The sequence below is a fragment of the Xiphias gladius genome, chromosome 5 (genome assembly GCF_016859285.1).
Source record: "Xiphias gladius isolate SHS-SW01 ecotype Sanya breed wild chromosome 5, ASM1685928v1, whole genome shotgun sequence".
In the NCBI taxonomy this organism is placed as follows: Eukaryota; Metazoa; Chordata; class Actinopteri; order Istiophoriformes; family Xiphiidae; genus Xiphias; species Xiphias gladius.
The window spans coordinates 3890295-3906182 of NC_053404.1; the positions used below are offsets into that span (position 1 = coordinate 3890295).

The window sequence follows — 15888 nt, forward strand, 5'->3', positions numbered from 1 at the left end:
GTTGGATTTCCATCTTGATGTTTTCTTCCCTGAAACACCGCTTTGCAGTGCCAGGAAAGGAAAGAGTTGTGACCACAGAGATGACGCAGCTTCCCGTGTCTGGTCAGACTGTAGAGCCGCAGGCTAAGAGAGCCTGGCAACGGCGAGTTCTGTGACGTGATGCAGCCCAGTAGTATGGTCGTGTAAGCTACTGGAGTTAGAGTCATAAAGAGTAGGGTCCACTTGAACGTGCTGTCACGGGCATTCATATTTCCGTTTGTAAGTGTCTTGAATAAAAAAAAAATGCAAACACCAGAGCTGCAAAATGATAGGGTGGAAAGACTTGAAGAGAATTATACACAAAGTTATCGCCGGTTTAGTGAGGCTCCAGCGGCTTTATCAACTTTAAATCTAACCATCAATGTAGTGCACGCCTAAAACGTGTGACTGTACATCAAGTCGCCTTCGTCATGGAAACTTTTTTGTCATTTCTGACATTGACATATTTACACTGAGCTTTGCCTTTCATTTCGTGGATCAATTTGTCAGCTTTAGAGGTTACGTGGATGTATTGCACGGCGAAATTCTGATTGGTATTTTAACAATACACCACGGCATGTGACTGCCTGTTTCCAACCATTTCACAGCCAAAACTGGACCAAATATAACTTTCCATGGAAGGACAAAAAGACGCTTACATGTGCACATCTGTATCCCGGAGATGTGCACACATCCGTTGAACAGCAAAAATTGTAGGTGACCGTACAGATAGCATTCAAACTTTCCTAATAATTAAAAAAAATCTATGGATTTGTGTTGCTGAAAGCAACTTATGCATCCAAAAACAAAAATAAACGTGTTTGAAATACAATTCAAAAACCTGACAACTTCCTTGTTCTACAGCCAAACACTTCCTGCCATATTTCCTCACTGGACCCCCTGGAGTCCCCAACCTCCCAGAGTGTGTGGCTGTTGTGTCGGCTGGTGAAGTTCAGGTGGGTCCAAGGAAGCAAAACATGGAGTTCAACAACCTGAAGGGTTTCACCTCTTAGCAATTCGTTAAAATCACCATTGACAGTTTGAAGCAATTCTTAAACCAAAGCGAAGGTATGAGCATGCTTCATTGTTTACAGCTATTTTCTCTCCGAGGGCAATTCTCACAGATTTAACAGTTTGATGTGACGGCTTTTGTCCATTCACGGCTAAAACACAGACTCAACGCATCGTGTAGACTCACTCGCTCTATTTTGCGAGCGGTCATTGATTCTCCGCGGCTGGAGGTGCCAGTCCAATGTTTTGGCGTCTGTTGACCACTGGGTTCTATTTCTTGTGAGTCACCGGTCATGGCACCGGTCGCAGTCAAGCGCTTCTATGAACACCACGATGAAATTCCGCCGCCGGCAACCTCTTATCACATGAGGTTGGTCATTACAGTCACAAGTCTATATATGTGTGTTTAGATGGCGAGTCACGGCGAGTCACACCGCATCACCAAGGTACCAAACAGGGGCAGGCGGGAAATAAACTCAGTGGAGCCTTGAAAATGCCAGTTCGGCATGCACCGCCAGCAAATCGGAGCCCACTGAGTCTGTCGAAATATATGTGGGATTAACTGCTGGTAATTGGTGTTGGAATCTAACGGTTAAGTCTCTTTTTCTGTCTGTCTGTCTCTCCCCGCCGTTCATTTTTTCCAGAGAGTGAACGGCTGTGAACCGGATGATGAGACTGAAGGCGTGCAAGGTTTTAATCGGTATGGTCGCATTGGTATTCCCTTCTAGGCGAGGCTAGGAGCTGTAATGTTCACAGCAACAGTATCCAGCACTAAAGCCGTCACCAGTGGAAACAAATTCAGAGCAACACAGCGTGGCTTGTTTAGCCCCAACCACCTCAACTGTGTGAATAGTCCGTTTGGATTTCAGCTACTTTGGATGCCCCCTGTTGCTCCTGTCATTGGATCACTACTGTCACTGTATTACCACTACTTTTCCGTGGGCTGCCGGAACTGCACGAGTCTTAATCTCGGGGAGGAAAGAAAATGGCGAGGGACAAAGATTAGTAGCAGTAGCGGTTAACTCATGACGATGTCAGTCGCGCCGTTGAATTTGAACCAAACCGGGCTTATGAGGTGCGTGGACCACTTCCCACAGAGGTTAGAGCAGAAACTTTGTCGCTTTATCAACATTCAGGAGAGCTGTATTATATCTTCCTTATGCTTGTAGTAAGTCACCAGTTATTCAGTAAGCACCCTTCCAATTCAATTTATGCCAACCCCCAAATTTAACCATCTGCATCTCTGATTTATTTTTAAACTATAAGTTGTAGTCTGGGGGTGAACAAATCCAGCTAAACATATGGACTTTTCTACTATCGTACTGTAAGAATTATATGAAAAAAATAATCATGGTAAGAGTTGCTTACTATAATATTCAAGTTCCTAATCAAGCAGCACTAACAGAACAAAACTAGTTTTGTATGTTTTGCGTTTGTCTCTTTGTTGCATTTTATATCTGACAGATGTAAGGGGATTCCTTCTTCCTCGCCGATACTGTCCCCAAGGTCCCTGTCCTCACTCCCAAGTTTTCCTTTTGCCCCTTGACACAAAGTGGTCCCTGTGTCTATAGTAGCAGAACATTTACCAGGGTCATCAGCTTGCATCATAATACAGCTCCATCATTAAGCACGGCTTTGTCCTAACAAGTAACTGCACCATGTTACCCTGAGCCAAAAAAAGGAAAATCACAGTTTAAGAATGTGCTGTATGTAGAAAATAAAACATGTCTTTAAACTATTACTGATGCTTAATGCATAGGCTATGCTTTTTCCATCAAGTTATGTGATGTAAAGTGTTGAATAGTCAAATGTATCTTACCTTTGGTATTGTGCCACCTGTATCTGCGTCCTGGGAGGATGTTCCCACAACAAAATGCAACAGTATATTCACTTCAGCACTTCGCTTGGTTCACCAGACGCATGTTAGTAGACATTACACCGTATAAAAACTGAAATATTTATAATTGGGAGGGTGTGATGGTCAAAAAGAATCAACTTTCTGTTTTTATTCTTTTTCTGAAGCACAGGCTTGGCCCTTCTTTAACAGGTCACAAGCAGCAAGCTAGGTGTTAAACAGTTCTTCGCAATGAACATCCAGACCGTGGAGTCTCTGAAGAGCAGAATTCTTGTTGTGGAAAACATGAGTGGACAAGTGGACTGGTGACAGTGTATAATATCACTTCACCACCAATCTGACGTCTGAACATCAGCTATGACATGTAATAACTTTTCCGTGGGCATAAAACATATTCAGTGATTCAACATTCGAAAGAAAACATAAAAAAATCAAGAGATATTTAACACAAACAAAGATTTGACGCTGCTATTTAAAATGCATCAGGTCCTCATGCCGTACTGAAACAGCCCATTAAGATTCCTCTCATTAAATATTCAGTAGTATTAACCATGTGATGGGAGAACAGGTTTCACCTGCGTCACAATCGACGTCACCATCACAATGACACCAAGGAAAGGGCCACTTAAATTCCTTCGCTTGTCTGTTTCAGTATTTTGCATCTGCACTGGCTGAAATGAGAAGCCTTCTGGTGTCGTGATATTCTGAGTCGGAAGCAGGTGCTAATGATACACTGACCACAGAGCACGGGGAACTGGCTGAGGATGTGTCCGCTGAGCTGTTTGATTGAGTCTCCATGGAGGAGGGTGGGTTTGAGGCGACATGGGTGAACCTCCGCTTAGCACAAGCTGAGAGTAAATCCACGTTTCAAGCCCTTGAAAGGAACTCGAGAACGTCTGATTAAGCTAAAGTTATGAGTTACAGTGGGTTCTTCTCAACCCGGGACAATGAATATACTTCATGTCACGTCAACATGAAATCCAAGCTGATTTTAACACACCGGGTCTATGGTGCGTTGTTTTTCTAACACACAGGTGCCAAAAGCTGTGCAGTTCTGGGTAATGAATGAAGCCAAGTTGCTATGGCCTAAAAACGGACGACGAATTAAGAGAGAGAATGAGCTGATTTAGGGCAACAATGTACTGTACAGGTGAGGGTTAGACCTCAATGTGCAACATCTACAGCATCCAGCAGGGGTCAGCAGACGTTCCCAGTATGCTGTGCAGCTTTGGAGGAGATGAAGGACTTCTGCATTATTTGCCAACAAAAAATATTACTATTATGACAGGAAACAAAATAATCACAGCCATAGCAGGTATTGATTTTTCTTTGTTTTGTTTTTTCTGTTTTCTTTACCTTACACACTTGATTATAGAGAAAAATCACACGCACACAGAGAGAACGGGACATTTAAATTTGTTCAATTGTGGTGTCAATTCTTTAACCTGTCTCCAATATATATTGCATTTAAAAAAAAAAAGAAACTAGAGTCATTATGGACGTACATATTTTTTATTCCATAGAAACTGCAGCATTAGACAATTGCTGAAGTAGTAAACCATGTAGCAGACACACAAAGTCACGCTTTTGTCCCCACTTTTGCACACACATACCCTCATCCACACACATTCAGTCAATACCGAGCACTGGTGCAGGGAGATGGGGCAGTAAACCTCTAAGACGGGAGTCACACAGTCAATCAAAAAAGAAAGGGGGGCGGGGGAGGGTGGGGGTCATTTGACAGAAGTGCACCATCATACTTTACGGCTAACTCGGGGGAGGGGGGCTTTTATTTCTGTAACACCCACGGACCTCCTAAAAAGGGCCTGTCATCCTGAAAGGATGGGAAATATAAATTATTCCTACAGTAAGTACATTCTCTAGATTAAGACCCATATATATGCGTTTCACAGCTCAAATTACAGTATGTACAGAGGTCCATGCGTCCACAATATACACACATAACAATAAATATTGGATATAGTCACAATACAGCATCAAGATGGATCGTTTTCTTTAAACAAGTAGAGGATACAGCAAGACGGGGCAAGAGTCAGCATTCATAAACCAGCTGAGGAATGGTGTTCGGATTCTGTATCTGTCAGTTATTCGCTGTTATTAAAGGGAGTTACCTTGGTTACTCCTGCCCTGTCTCCGAAAGATGTGAAGAGAAGATAAGAGAAGAGGAGAGAAGAGAAGGAAATGTGTCAGGGGGGAAGGTTTGGAGAAGCACCAGTGAGTTAGTCCTCCAGGCTTCAACCTGACTCACAATAGAGAGAAAGAGAGAGGGAGATGGTGAGGAAAAAGAAACTGAAATCGCGGCACCCTGTTTATAATGTGAAATCAGTGAATCAACGATCGGTGAGCAGCAAATCAAAAACGGTTGCCTCTCAGCACTGACTTTACCCCCCCCCACTGGGAGATCATGCTCTAACCAGTCAGTCAGAGAAAGAGGGGGGAAGATAGGGAGGGGGGAGGGTTTGTGTGAAAGAAAATGGCGTGTAGAGAAAAGGAAGAGTGAGGGCAGTGTGTTACTGCATGAGTGAAAATGAAAGAGAAAAAAAAAACAAGACTGGATCTAGTTTTGGCAACTTGGCTTCCGGTCGCTAAGTAACGGCCTCGGAGTGCAGTAGAAGCGCCTCTTTGAGGTTGTCCGTCTCCAAAATGAACAATTTTCGCCCAATCCCACCTCCACCTCCATCCCGCTCTCCCTCAATGAGCGAAGGCCCTTCCTGAACAGTTTGTGAATGCTGGCAACGCAAGAAAAAGCAATTCATCGTCATGACTGTCAGCAGAGGAGGCAGTCAAAGTGCAAAGCTGGAACTTTTTCCGAAGCACAGAGTCGGCTCATCCTTAACAGGCCACAAAGCAGCAAGCTCAACGGTAAACAAAACAGTTCTTGGCAGCAGAAATCCAGAAGTAAAGAACAGTATTTGTATTTTTGGAAACACGAGTCCTCTTTTGCAGTCCTGTACTTCAACAATGCCACAGCATAATATCACTTCACCACCAATCTGACATCTGAACATCAGCTATGTCATGTGATAACTTTTCCATGGGCATAAAACATATTCAGTGATTCAACATTTGAAAGAAAACATAAGAAAATCAAGAGATACTTAACACAAACAAAGATTTGACGCTGCTATTTAAAATGCATCAGGTCCTCATGCTCTACTGAAACAGCCCATTAAGATTCCTCTCATTAAATATTCAGTAGTATTAACCATGTGATGAGAGAACAGGTTTCACCTGCGTCACAATCGACGTCACCATCACAATGACACCAAGGAAAGGGCCACTTAAATTCCTTCGCTTTTCTGTTTCAGTATTTTGCATCTGCACTGGCTGAAATGAGAAGCCTTCTGGTGTCGTGATATTCTGAGTCGGAAGCAGGTGCTAATGATACACTGACCACAGAGCACGGGGAACTGGCTGAGGATGTGTCCGCTGAGCTGTTTGATTGAGTCTCCATGGAGGAGGGTGGGTTTGAGGCGACATGGGTGAACCTCCGCTTAGCACAAGCTGAGAGTAAATCCACGTTTCAAGCCCTTGAAAGAACTCGAGAACGTCTGATTAAGCTAAAGTTATGAGTTACAGTGGGTTCTTCTCAACCCGGGACAATGAATATACTTATTGTCACGTCAACATGAAACCCAAGCTGATTTTAACACACCGGGTCTATGGTGCGATGTTTTTTCAACACACAGGTGCCAAAAGCTGTGCAGTTCTGGGTAATGAATGAATTTAAGCCAAGTTGCTATGGCCTAAAAACGGGCGACGAATTAAGAGACAAACGGGAAGAACTAGGAGCAGGTAATATTGGAAAATACAAGCCTAGCCTGGCTGAGTGTAACTTCCCTAAACTTTTGAGTTTCACTACAGTTATGTTTCTTTGGAGGTGAATGAATATCTGCTGCTCAGTGGAAATGAAGGGTCTTACCACTGGAAAGCTATTGGAGACCATCAAGCACACTCCTCCACAGAATTTTTCCAGATATTTCCTTTGCGGAGCTTGATAGTAGCACTGCTGCGACAAGTGTGTGGAATAGAGACTTGTGTCATGGCTGCATCACTATTTAGCTAAACCTAAGTGACACTTTTATTTTACGGGTCTGTCAATACCTAATAATTTCCAATTGTCTAAGAAATTTCCTGGAAAGGACCATGTAATCTGGTGCTAATTACGGGGAAAGTGATCGGTAGGAACATTTACAATTAATTCTAAAAACTAATCTAACTAAAACTAAAATGAAATGTTCACAAGTTTGTCTTTTAACTGTAATTAGCACCAAATGATATAGTTCTTTCCAGGACAGGAAAGAACTATGTAAAGAAGTTATTAAAAAGTGAAGTGCACATACAAATAAAATAAATTAATATCAGTAACAATGGCATGAGATGCATCCTTGTGGTGATGCTACTGAAAACAAATGATTAACCCTCAGTTTGTTTTGTGTAACCCTGCAAATAAGAATAGTATGACCTTTCTCCTGTGGAAGAAGACCACTGGACTAAACCATTCCAAGAGTTTTAAGGGGGATACAGGCCACAGACTTCTATGTCCTTGTCTGGGATTTCCAGTCGGCTTAATTTAATTGCTATCAATCACTGGTACCCATTCAGTTTTAGTTCAAAACATAAAGCGAGACCACACAAACGATTTAAGTTACTCGGTTTAAAAATTTTGAAGAAAAACCCTTCTGCATTCAATTGCATTTAAAGTATACAGAAGCCATCTGTGTTTGTTGTAGGTGTAGTCTCTTGTCTTCCAGCTTAGATTCCCTGTGCATATCTATCAGTTAGCGAAGGGGAGAAGGAAATAATTCGCCTCCAAATTGGACCCAACAGGGCCAAACATCCACGGCTGCTTCAGCATAGAACAATAAACCGGACAGTAATAAGGTCTGTTGACAGATTTGGTGGGGCAGAGAAAAACCTCATGATGACTGAATGTAGGAACCATGATTCGGACCCCCCTCCCCCAATTCCTGCACACTATCCAACTATACAGCGTCGGCTTAGTCCATAGTAGCTTAAATTCCAGTAAACATTTTTCTAAGTTTAAATCAGGCATTTATATTTTCAGAATTGTTATCAGACAACAGGGAAAAGTCTATATGCAGATTTGATAAGGCGCTGGGCACACAGGGGGCAATAATATAGCCTAACTTGAGTTATCTTAGAGAGAGAGATAACTTATCAGTGTTGCACTCTGCAGACTGGTTAGCAATGGTGTTTCTTTTTTTCTTTTTTTTTTCCTGAAAAAGTTTTGACAGAGCTCTGTGTAGCTGAGCGCCCCACAGCGAGGGCTGTAATGTGCCCTGACCTCAGCAAATGAAAACACTGAACAATAAAAAAGGGTCCGACATTACTGTTAGATACTATGACCTAGGTTCAGTTACACAGAGTTTGCACTGGATGACAGTGTAGTTACAGTGGTTTACGACTGTGATGATTTACGACACAATTTCGATCTTAAAGTCAAACAAAAAGCTTTCTTTCACAACAGTGTGTCTACGAGAAGACTATTTTGGTAAATATTTCATAAATGGGGAACTAAGAAGCTGAATGCTCCGAGGCCTCAGTCTGCTGTTAATCTCCCCAAAAACACTGCAGGTCAGTCCAAAAAACTTCAACAGCAAAAACAAAGAATAAATACCTTAACGCTCACCGAAACCTGTTCCAGCTCGTTGGTTTTTACAAATAAAATACATACAGTACTTGTTTATTTCTTTAAATAAACACATATTCTTTTATAATATTTTCATATGTTCATTTTCAGTAGGCGTTACATAGATAGTATTTCAGCACAGCTTAAGAACTTGAAACCAAACGGGGGGGACAGAGATGCATAAAAAAAAAAATCAATCTTTTGGCTTGTAGGTCAGTGTTGTTCTTTCACCTGTATTGAGTGTTACCAAACCCTAAGTCAAACTGTATATACTAATACTTTCTGATGGTTCTTGTAGGCCGTCCTATGTAATGGACAGGTAGTGAAACAAAATGAGAAGTTAGGTTTTCTGTAAGTGATAAATTACCTACTTTTCAGTTATTATGATGAGGCAAAAATGATATCCTGATATATATTACTTGGACATGTTTTGTCCTAAATTTTGCTTTTTTTACTTCCTTTTTAGTGCTTTTCTTTACTAACATACTCGTCTGGATAAATCCTGCTGCACTTCTGAAGCTCTGAAGGGTAGCTGCACTCAGGACACATGCAAATGATGCTTTAGAGGTATAAGTCTGTTGATATTCTATATTTGTCTTAGTGTCAAAGACAAAAGCAACAATTAGTTGATCCTATACTACCGGCCTTGACATTTAACACCTCTGACAGAAAGTGAAAGAAATACTAATCAATTCCACCTACCACTGTTAATTCAATGCAAATTTCCAGTCTTACTGTAAGTCTGGGTGCAAACTGAACCTGCGGGCAGTGCATACTGACAAGGCTGCCTGTCACTCCGCATGTTAAAGAGGCTTAAAAAAGCACGTCGCACAGCAGTGGTGACCCATTGTATTGCAATATATGGATCAAGAACCCCACATAGCTTAGCACAAGACTGCTTCAATATCCACAATTAAGGCTCAGTACAGATATGTATCAACACGTCGATAGAATTCAGTATATTTCATGGCTATGCTTTATGATGACAGAAGGAGCATGAAGTAAACACAAAGTATCACTGCTTTGGCCACTCATACAGTCACAGACTACTGGAACTGCATAAAGGTATACCCATAGTGCATCTTCACCCTTGGCTCCAGGCTGGAAGATAAAGACTACAGCCTGAATATATTGCATACATAAACCAGAAGGTAAACCCCTCTGAAATCCCACCAGCCAAACTATTGATTTTTTTCTCCCTTGTTTCACACATACAGAGCGGACAGAGACTGAAGCTATCAAGCACACAGACTTTTTTTTAAAAAAAACATTCACTTGGTAAAACTAGTTCTTCAGATCATAGCAACAATAGAGTGTCACAGTTAACTGAGAGGACTGTCGTTCTTCCTTGGCTGTCCTCATTTGGACCCACAGTGTAAGGTGTTGACTACCAGACCCAGTCATGTAGAGGGGGATCAGAGGTGAGAGGCGAAATACCCTTATGGTCAAGCAGGACACAGTGGCATTAGTTTCACTCCCAGTTCTGCCTCCGCTGTAGGACTGCATCAAGTCTTTCGGTTGCATGAATCCGCTTGATTTACAAGTGCATCTCCCAAAAAGGGCTCAAGTCCTCTGTCAAAAGGGGGAAAAAAAGAGAGACTTCCTCATAAATAAAAGTTTGATTATTAATCACATTGCTTTTCCTCTACGGTGGAGGCAGGATGTCAGGAAACCATCACTCTCGGTATTATAGCGGTGTAACATCTCTGTCTGTAAAAGTAACAATACAGACTTGACAGTATATAAACAAACGGCGATGAATTTAAGAACTGCATCCGGTAGCTGTATGAAAAAAGTTCCAACAATACCAAGTCCCTTCCACCTCCAGTTTTTAAGGTAACACAGGTGTTCAGCCATCCTGATGAGATTAGCATATCAGCCAGATGCTAACAGTAGAGCGACATCCTACTCCGTCGCATGGCCTCGCTGATTAAATAGGCCGGGCTGACCTCCGGTTCTTCCGTCATCACCACAATGTTCTGCCATTCTCCACACTGGTTGGATTTCTTGATGGTATCCACCACACAAAGAGCATAAAGGCAATCCTCAAAGGTGGCAGCCATTGTGAGAGGCCTCCCATCCCATGTCCGCCGGTCATCTTGGTCCTGAAAGGCCTGCCGCACAGCCTGGATCATGCGGATCGTCCCGGTGAGATAAGGGGACGGAATGTCACTGTAGGCCTTCTCCGGTAAAGAAGCCTTCTCAAGAGGCGTGGCGTCTTTGAGCAGTAGTTCAGGGCCACCACTGCCTCCTCCGCCCCCGCTGTTCTTCTGTCCGTACAGGTCCGTCCCTATGACCGTTAACCGCCCGACAGTCCCCACAACGATTACCTCCTGACGAAACTCTCCAGGCACGTTAAAGTTGAGCGTGACGGTGCAGCAGGCGCCTCCCTCCAGTACCATCTGGAACGTGCAGAAGTCGTCGCTGGTAATTTGACGGATGCCCCGGATGTGGTCCGTCTGTTTGACGAAGGTCTTTAGGAAGCCGTGGACTTTTGCTGCACGCTGGCCCGTCAGAAATGTGAGCAGGTCGATGATGTAACTGCCCACCGAGTGCAGGCCGCCACCTCCCATCAGATCATCGCAGCTCCAGTTGTACTTCTTCCCCAGGAGACTACCGCTGTGAACCTTTAGGGGAAAGAGGAGAAGTCGTGACAACATTTTTTTGGTACATTATCAGGTCTTAAATGTGATCGGGACAGCTTAGAAAAAAAACATGCAACAGTTTGGGTGGTGAAACTACCCAAGCTGCTAAAGTGCCTTTGAGCAATATACTGACTCCTTGCCAGCTCTGTGGGTCCTGCTCTGACTCAGCCTAGATCAAGAGAAGGTGTCACATTGTTTTCATCTCACCTGGGCCTCACAGACCAGAAGCTCCCCAATGTACCCTTCCTCTAAGAGCTCCTTCATTCGAACGAAGGCCGGCAAGAAACGTAACACATTTCCCATAATGCTCAGCAACTTGGGGTAGTACTGGGCTGCTGACATCATTCGGAAGGCATCCAGAGGCGTCGCAGTCCTGTCGCAGATGACGTTCTTTCCAATTCCTTAGAAAAGAGAGGAGAGGCAATGGGCAATGAGCCACGTGAGCTTTACTGTTTGCCGTAGAATATCATTGCTTTGACAGTGCTATTTCTCTCTAACCTGACAATGTTAAGATGAAGAGAGAAAGTAGGAAACAAGAGAGGAAGAGAGAGAGGGAAGTAATGTGGTAAGCCCTAGCAACCATCCCAGACATAATATCCTATTGAGCTTGAAAACATCCCCTGAAGAAACAATGCAGTACTGCAAAATTTGGTAATTCCCAAAATAGCTGACTCAAGTATTCCTAAACTTTTTGAACTTTCTCCTCTAATTCATGGGAACTTTATGAAAAAAGGGTTCTTGCAAAAACACACAACATACAGTATACGCGCTGTATGTAGTATCGTCCACAGACGAAGGCTAACAGGAAAGACGCTGTTCAAAAACCTTTAGAGTAATAAAATATTACAGAGACTCCTTACTGCTAAGAATTATATATCAATGCTAACATTCAAACTGATTTCCACAATTCTAATACAGAGCCATAAGACAATAACCAGAGTATTAAATCATGACAAAGTCTGAATCCCTGAATGCAGTTTGGAAGGGCTTTAATGTTGGCAGGCATGCTAGATGTTGCAGTGATAACTGTGCGGTGTATGTGGTGTAAGACTGCACAGCTCGTCGCGCTTTAGACAGGCCTCACTGGTATTACCGGAAGCCCGATGAAAGGATGATAAAAAGATGAATACAGAAGGCGCAGGAGAGATGGGAAAGGGAGGAGAGAAAAAGCCTGTAGACACTGTGTGAAACCTAATTAAAACCACTTCCAGCACATCAAACGGTGCACTGGTGCCAGCAACACCCAAACACACCAGAGAGAGGAGCCTTTTCTGTTATGGCATTCTCTTTTTACAGGACAGTCGACTGGAAGGAGACAGGCGGGAGCCAGTGAATGGTATGAAAAATAGATCATTAACCGGATTCAAACCTGACCCTCTAATGTTACAGGAACGCGGTCTGTTCGTTAGGACTGGGTCTGCAATTAGCGAATGTTTTCATTATTGATTAATCTGTTGATGAATAATCATTCTGGCTCTGGATTGTCTGAATGCACAGTAAAATGTCAAAGCCTTCCAGAGCCCAAGGGGACATCTTCAAATTGCTTTCCATTCAATTTACCATGACATGAAATAGAAAAAAGCAGCAAATCCTCACAGTTTAGGTGCTGACACCAACAGGATTGCCAGAGAAATTAAGCCTTTTTCTGGTTCCGAAATGAGACTGACCAACCCGTTATGGCAGAGGTACTAATAGCCCACAGGAATATTTATATCCCCGAACAAGTTCATTACTGCGTACCGCAAAGTCCCATCAAAGTTGTTAAAGACTGATTTAAGAGAGAGGCCCTGATTTTTTCAGATCTTTTTGCTCACATGCCATATGTACTGAACATTGAAAGAGTTTTCGGTCACTGTAAATATTCATCCGGCCCATGCCGGCCATGAAGCGATTCCTTTGTAGTGCAAACACACTGTAGGACACACATTGATCAGCCACGACATTAAAAACAGGCAACTGGTTTTAATGCCGTGGCTGATCGGTGTATGTACACACAGTGTGGGGGCATCACTCTACACACGTTTCCTTGAGCCCCAAGCGTGTGAAAGGCAGCATGCGGCCTCTCTCTGGGTGAGGGGATTTTGGGTGGAGGGGCTGTTTTGGAAGTGAAACTTACCATGCTAATCTGCCATTAGCTCCATTCGGCCAGGCCAGGAAATTAATCCCTCTGACCCAGTTCTGAGGAGCGCAGTGGGAGCCCCCACCCACCACCCAGCCCCTGCAGATACACAAAACCAAGCAACGACAGTGCATCCCCCGTCCCTTTCTTTTTGGCAGCAACACATACAAACAGATACTGGAAAGATACATAGCCCTGGGTAAAGCCCTTCTGGGTCACTGCTAAATGCTCTTGACTGACTTTTTTGGCACTCGCATTGAGCTCAGTGTCTTCACAATAGCTTGGCTAACATATAAAATCCCCAAAGGCAGAGTTCACGCTCCCACAGCTATTCTCGTCTTGATTTAGCCAAAATACCTATAAATCTCTTATGTAAATTCCTGGATCAAAGTTACTGAAGCTATGTAACAGTGAAGCCAGAGATAACTGAATTCAAGGCCTTTTATGCAGTGGCATTACAGCTCATAACTGTACTGACATGTCATATCAAACTGAGTGTGACCTTCTCAGAGATAAAAGCAGCTCCTCTTCAGATTAACAATGACCTTTCGTTCCCTATGTACAAAGCTCTGAAAAGGTCGGGGCTGGCTTAGACAGGTCAGCCTGCTGAGTCATCTCAGCTACTCAGCCACAGCCTACCCCAGAGAGTGAGAGGATGTATTATGTGTGTCTGTCTGTCAAGTAGATTATGGATGCACCTGAGCACAATGTAAGATCACAACGGCTACCGCGGCGAACCGATGCCCAAGAGATACAGTGACATCGCACGAAAGTGACATTTGGTAGAGCACAGCAGAGAGGAGATGCAGAGAAAAGGGAGATTAGAGGAGTGTGAACAGAGAAACAAGGGTGAAAAAGTAAGCAGAGCGATCATAAAAGGAAGAGAGAAGGCGAGCAAGAGCAGGCCACTCTAACATTTCATGCGGAAAATGCTTTGAGAGACAGCCCTAAAGAGAGACAATCTATGTGTGTTAAGTGACGCTCCCGTAACCTTTACTTCCCTACGCCCCTACTGCTTCTCCCGCAAGATAACTGCTTGACACAAATGCAGAACTGATGCGCCCAAAGCTCCAAAAAGCCAAAGTTCTCATCAATAAAAAATGAAGGATGTTGTATCTTGGGAGGCAAGGGAGGGATATGACAACATCCCAGTTACCACAAGAACAAAAGTCTACTGGCTGCGGGTCATTATCGCTACATCTAAGACGTGAATCGGAACAAGTCTGAAGCCGTGGTACTCCTGGACGGAGTTGGGAGTGAGTCGCCGCCCCACGTTTGGTCAATGATTGAGGTTACGATGGAATGTGGGACCAACAGGTGGATTGCTGCGACATCGGCAATAATGTGCACCTGCGTTTCAACCCTTACCTACGGCCATGAGATTTTAGTAGTGACCGAAAGACTGACGCTGGGGACACGCGCTGAAATGAGTTTCCTATGCAGGGTGCCTAACCCTGATTTCTTTATGTGCTCCATAAAATGTAACAAAACCACAGAAAACATGGGAATAGTCCCAGTTCGACGATAGCATCTAAACAATAAGATGAAAGCATAAATTGACACACAACAACTACAACGATAGTACAGCCCATGTTATTAAGAACAGTGTCATCAGATATATGTACCTATGCCGTAAGATTCTGACACTGGGGGCCGGGGTTAGTGAAATAGCTGCAACTCTGTGATAACCGGGGTGAAGTGGAGCTTAACTCACAGGTAAAGCTCCTGGCCCGGTGGGAGAGCAGTAATGGAGAGGAAAGAGAAACTCCAGCACCACAGCTCAGCACCTCTACATTAATAATTCATGCACAGGACATACCGCAGCCAAGCATGAGACTCTAAAGACAGAGCAAAAGAGAGAACAATCCTGCAGATGACAGCAACAGGACAACAGCAATCCTATAGATATAACAGCTAAACTATAGGTTACGAGGAGAAAATGATGGTGATACCACCGTGAATTCCAAATAAATCCGCTCATTATAAACTTAGCATAGTTTGGTTCTGTGGGAGTCACAAAAAAGCTCACTTTAAAGAAGGAATGTTGTGGAAATACTCTACTTTCATACAGTGAAGGAAGTGCTTCCCTCAGCAGCAGTGAGCGGTGGCGGCCTGCTCGCCTTCAGGTGGCCTCACGTGCCTTCAGGTGCCTTTGATGTGCAGAGAGCTGACATCCTGTCAGAGAGAACAAGCTCCCCTCACATGCTGAAATCGCATCCTGCCGTCTGACGGGCCCGGGGGCCTAAAACTCTCCGAGCAAATCCAAGTCCAAGTGCTTAACCTAGAAAAGTGTTGTCACTACCAGCGAGATGAAGACGCAGACACACACAATCGGTGGAAGGGGCACAGTTCTTTTTTTTCCCCATTTCACATGACTAGTGTTTGATACTTCGCTAACACATATTCTGCTCAAGGTCACCTTCTGAAAAACATGAATTAATTCCTTAATCTGATTAATGAGAGAGGAAAAGAGAGAGAGGAAAATGCAAGGCAGGGAGAGGCTTAATATTTAATTGGATGGAGCAGATGACTCAATGAATCTTCATTACAGTTGCGGTGTATCAGC

General features: G+C 43.6%; 1 protein-coding gene across 2 annotated transcripts in view; it reads right to left on the reverse strand.

Moving 5' to 3' along the window:
• Positions 1-4414: 4414 nt before the first annotated feature.
• The window catches only part of gfod1 (glucose-fructose oxidoreductase domain containing 1), a 36207-nt gene continuing 24733 nt past the window's right edge, over positions 4415-15888 (reverse strand). Inside the window, exons 2-3 of one of the 2 annotated variants that reach the window (XM_040127162.1) lie at positions 11411-11604; positions 4415-11185 (exon numbers count right to left, since the gene is read on the reverse strand). In XM_040127162.1, the coding sequence (XP_039983096.1) occupies positions 10445-11185; positions 11411-11604 (935 nt within the window). In that variant the 3' untranslated portion in view covers positions 4415-10444. The remainder of the gene's footprint in view (positions 11186-11410; positions 11605-15888) is intronic. The other variant, XM_040127163.1, reaches the window with a different exon arrangement.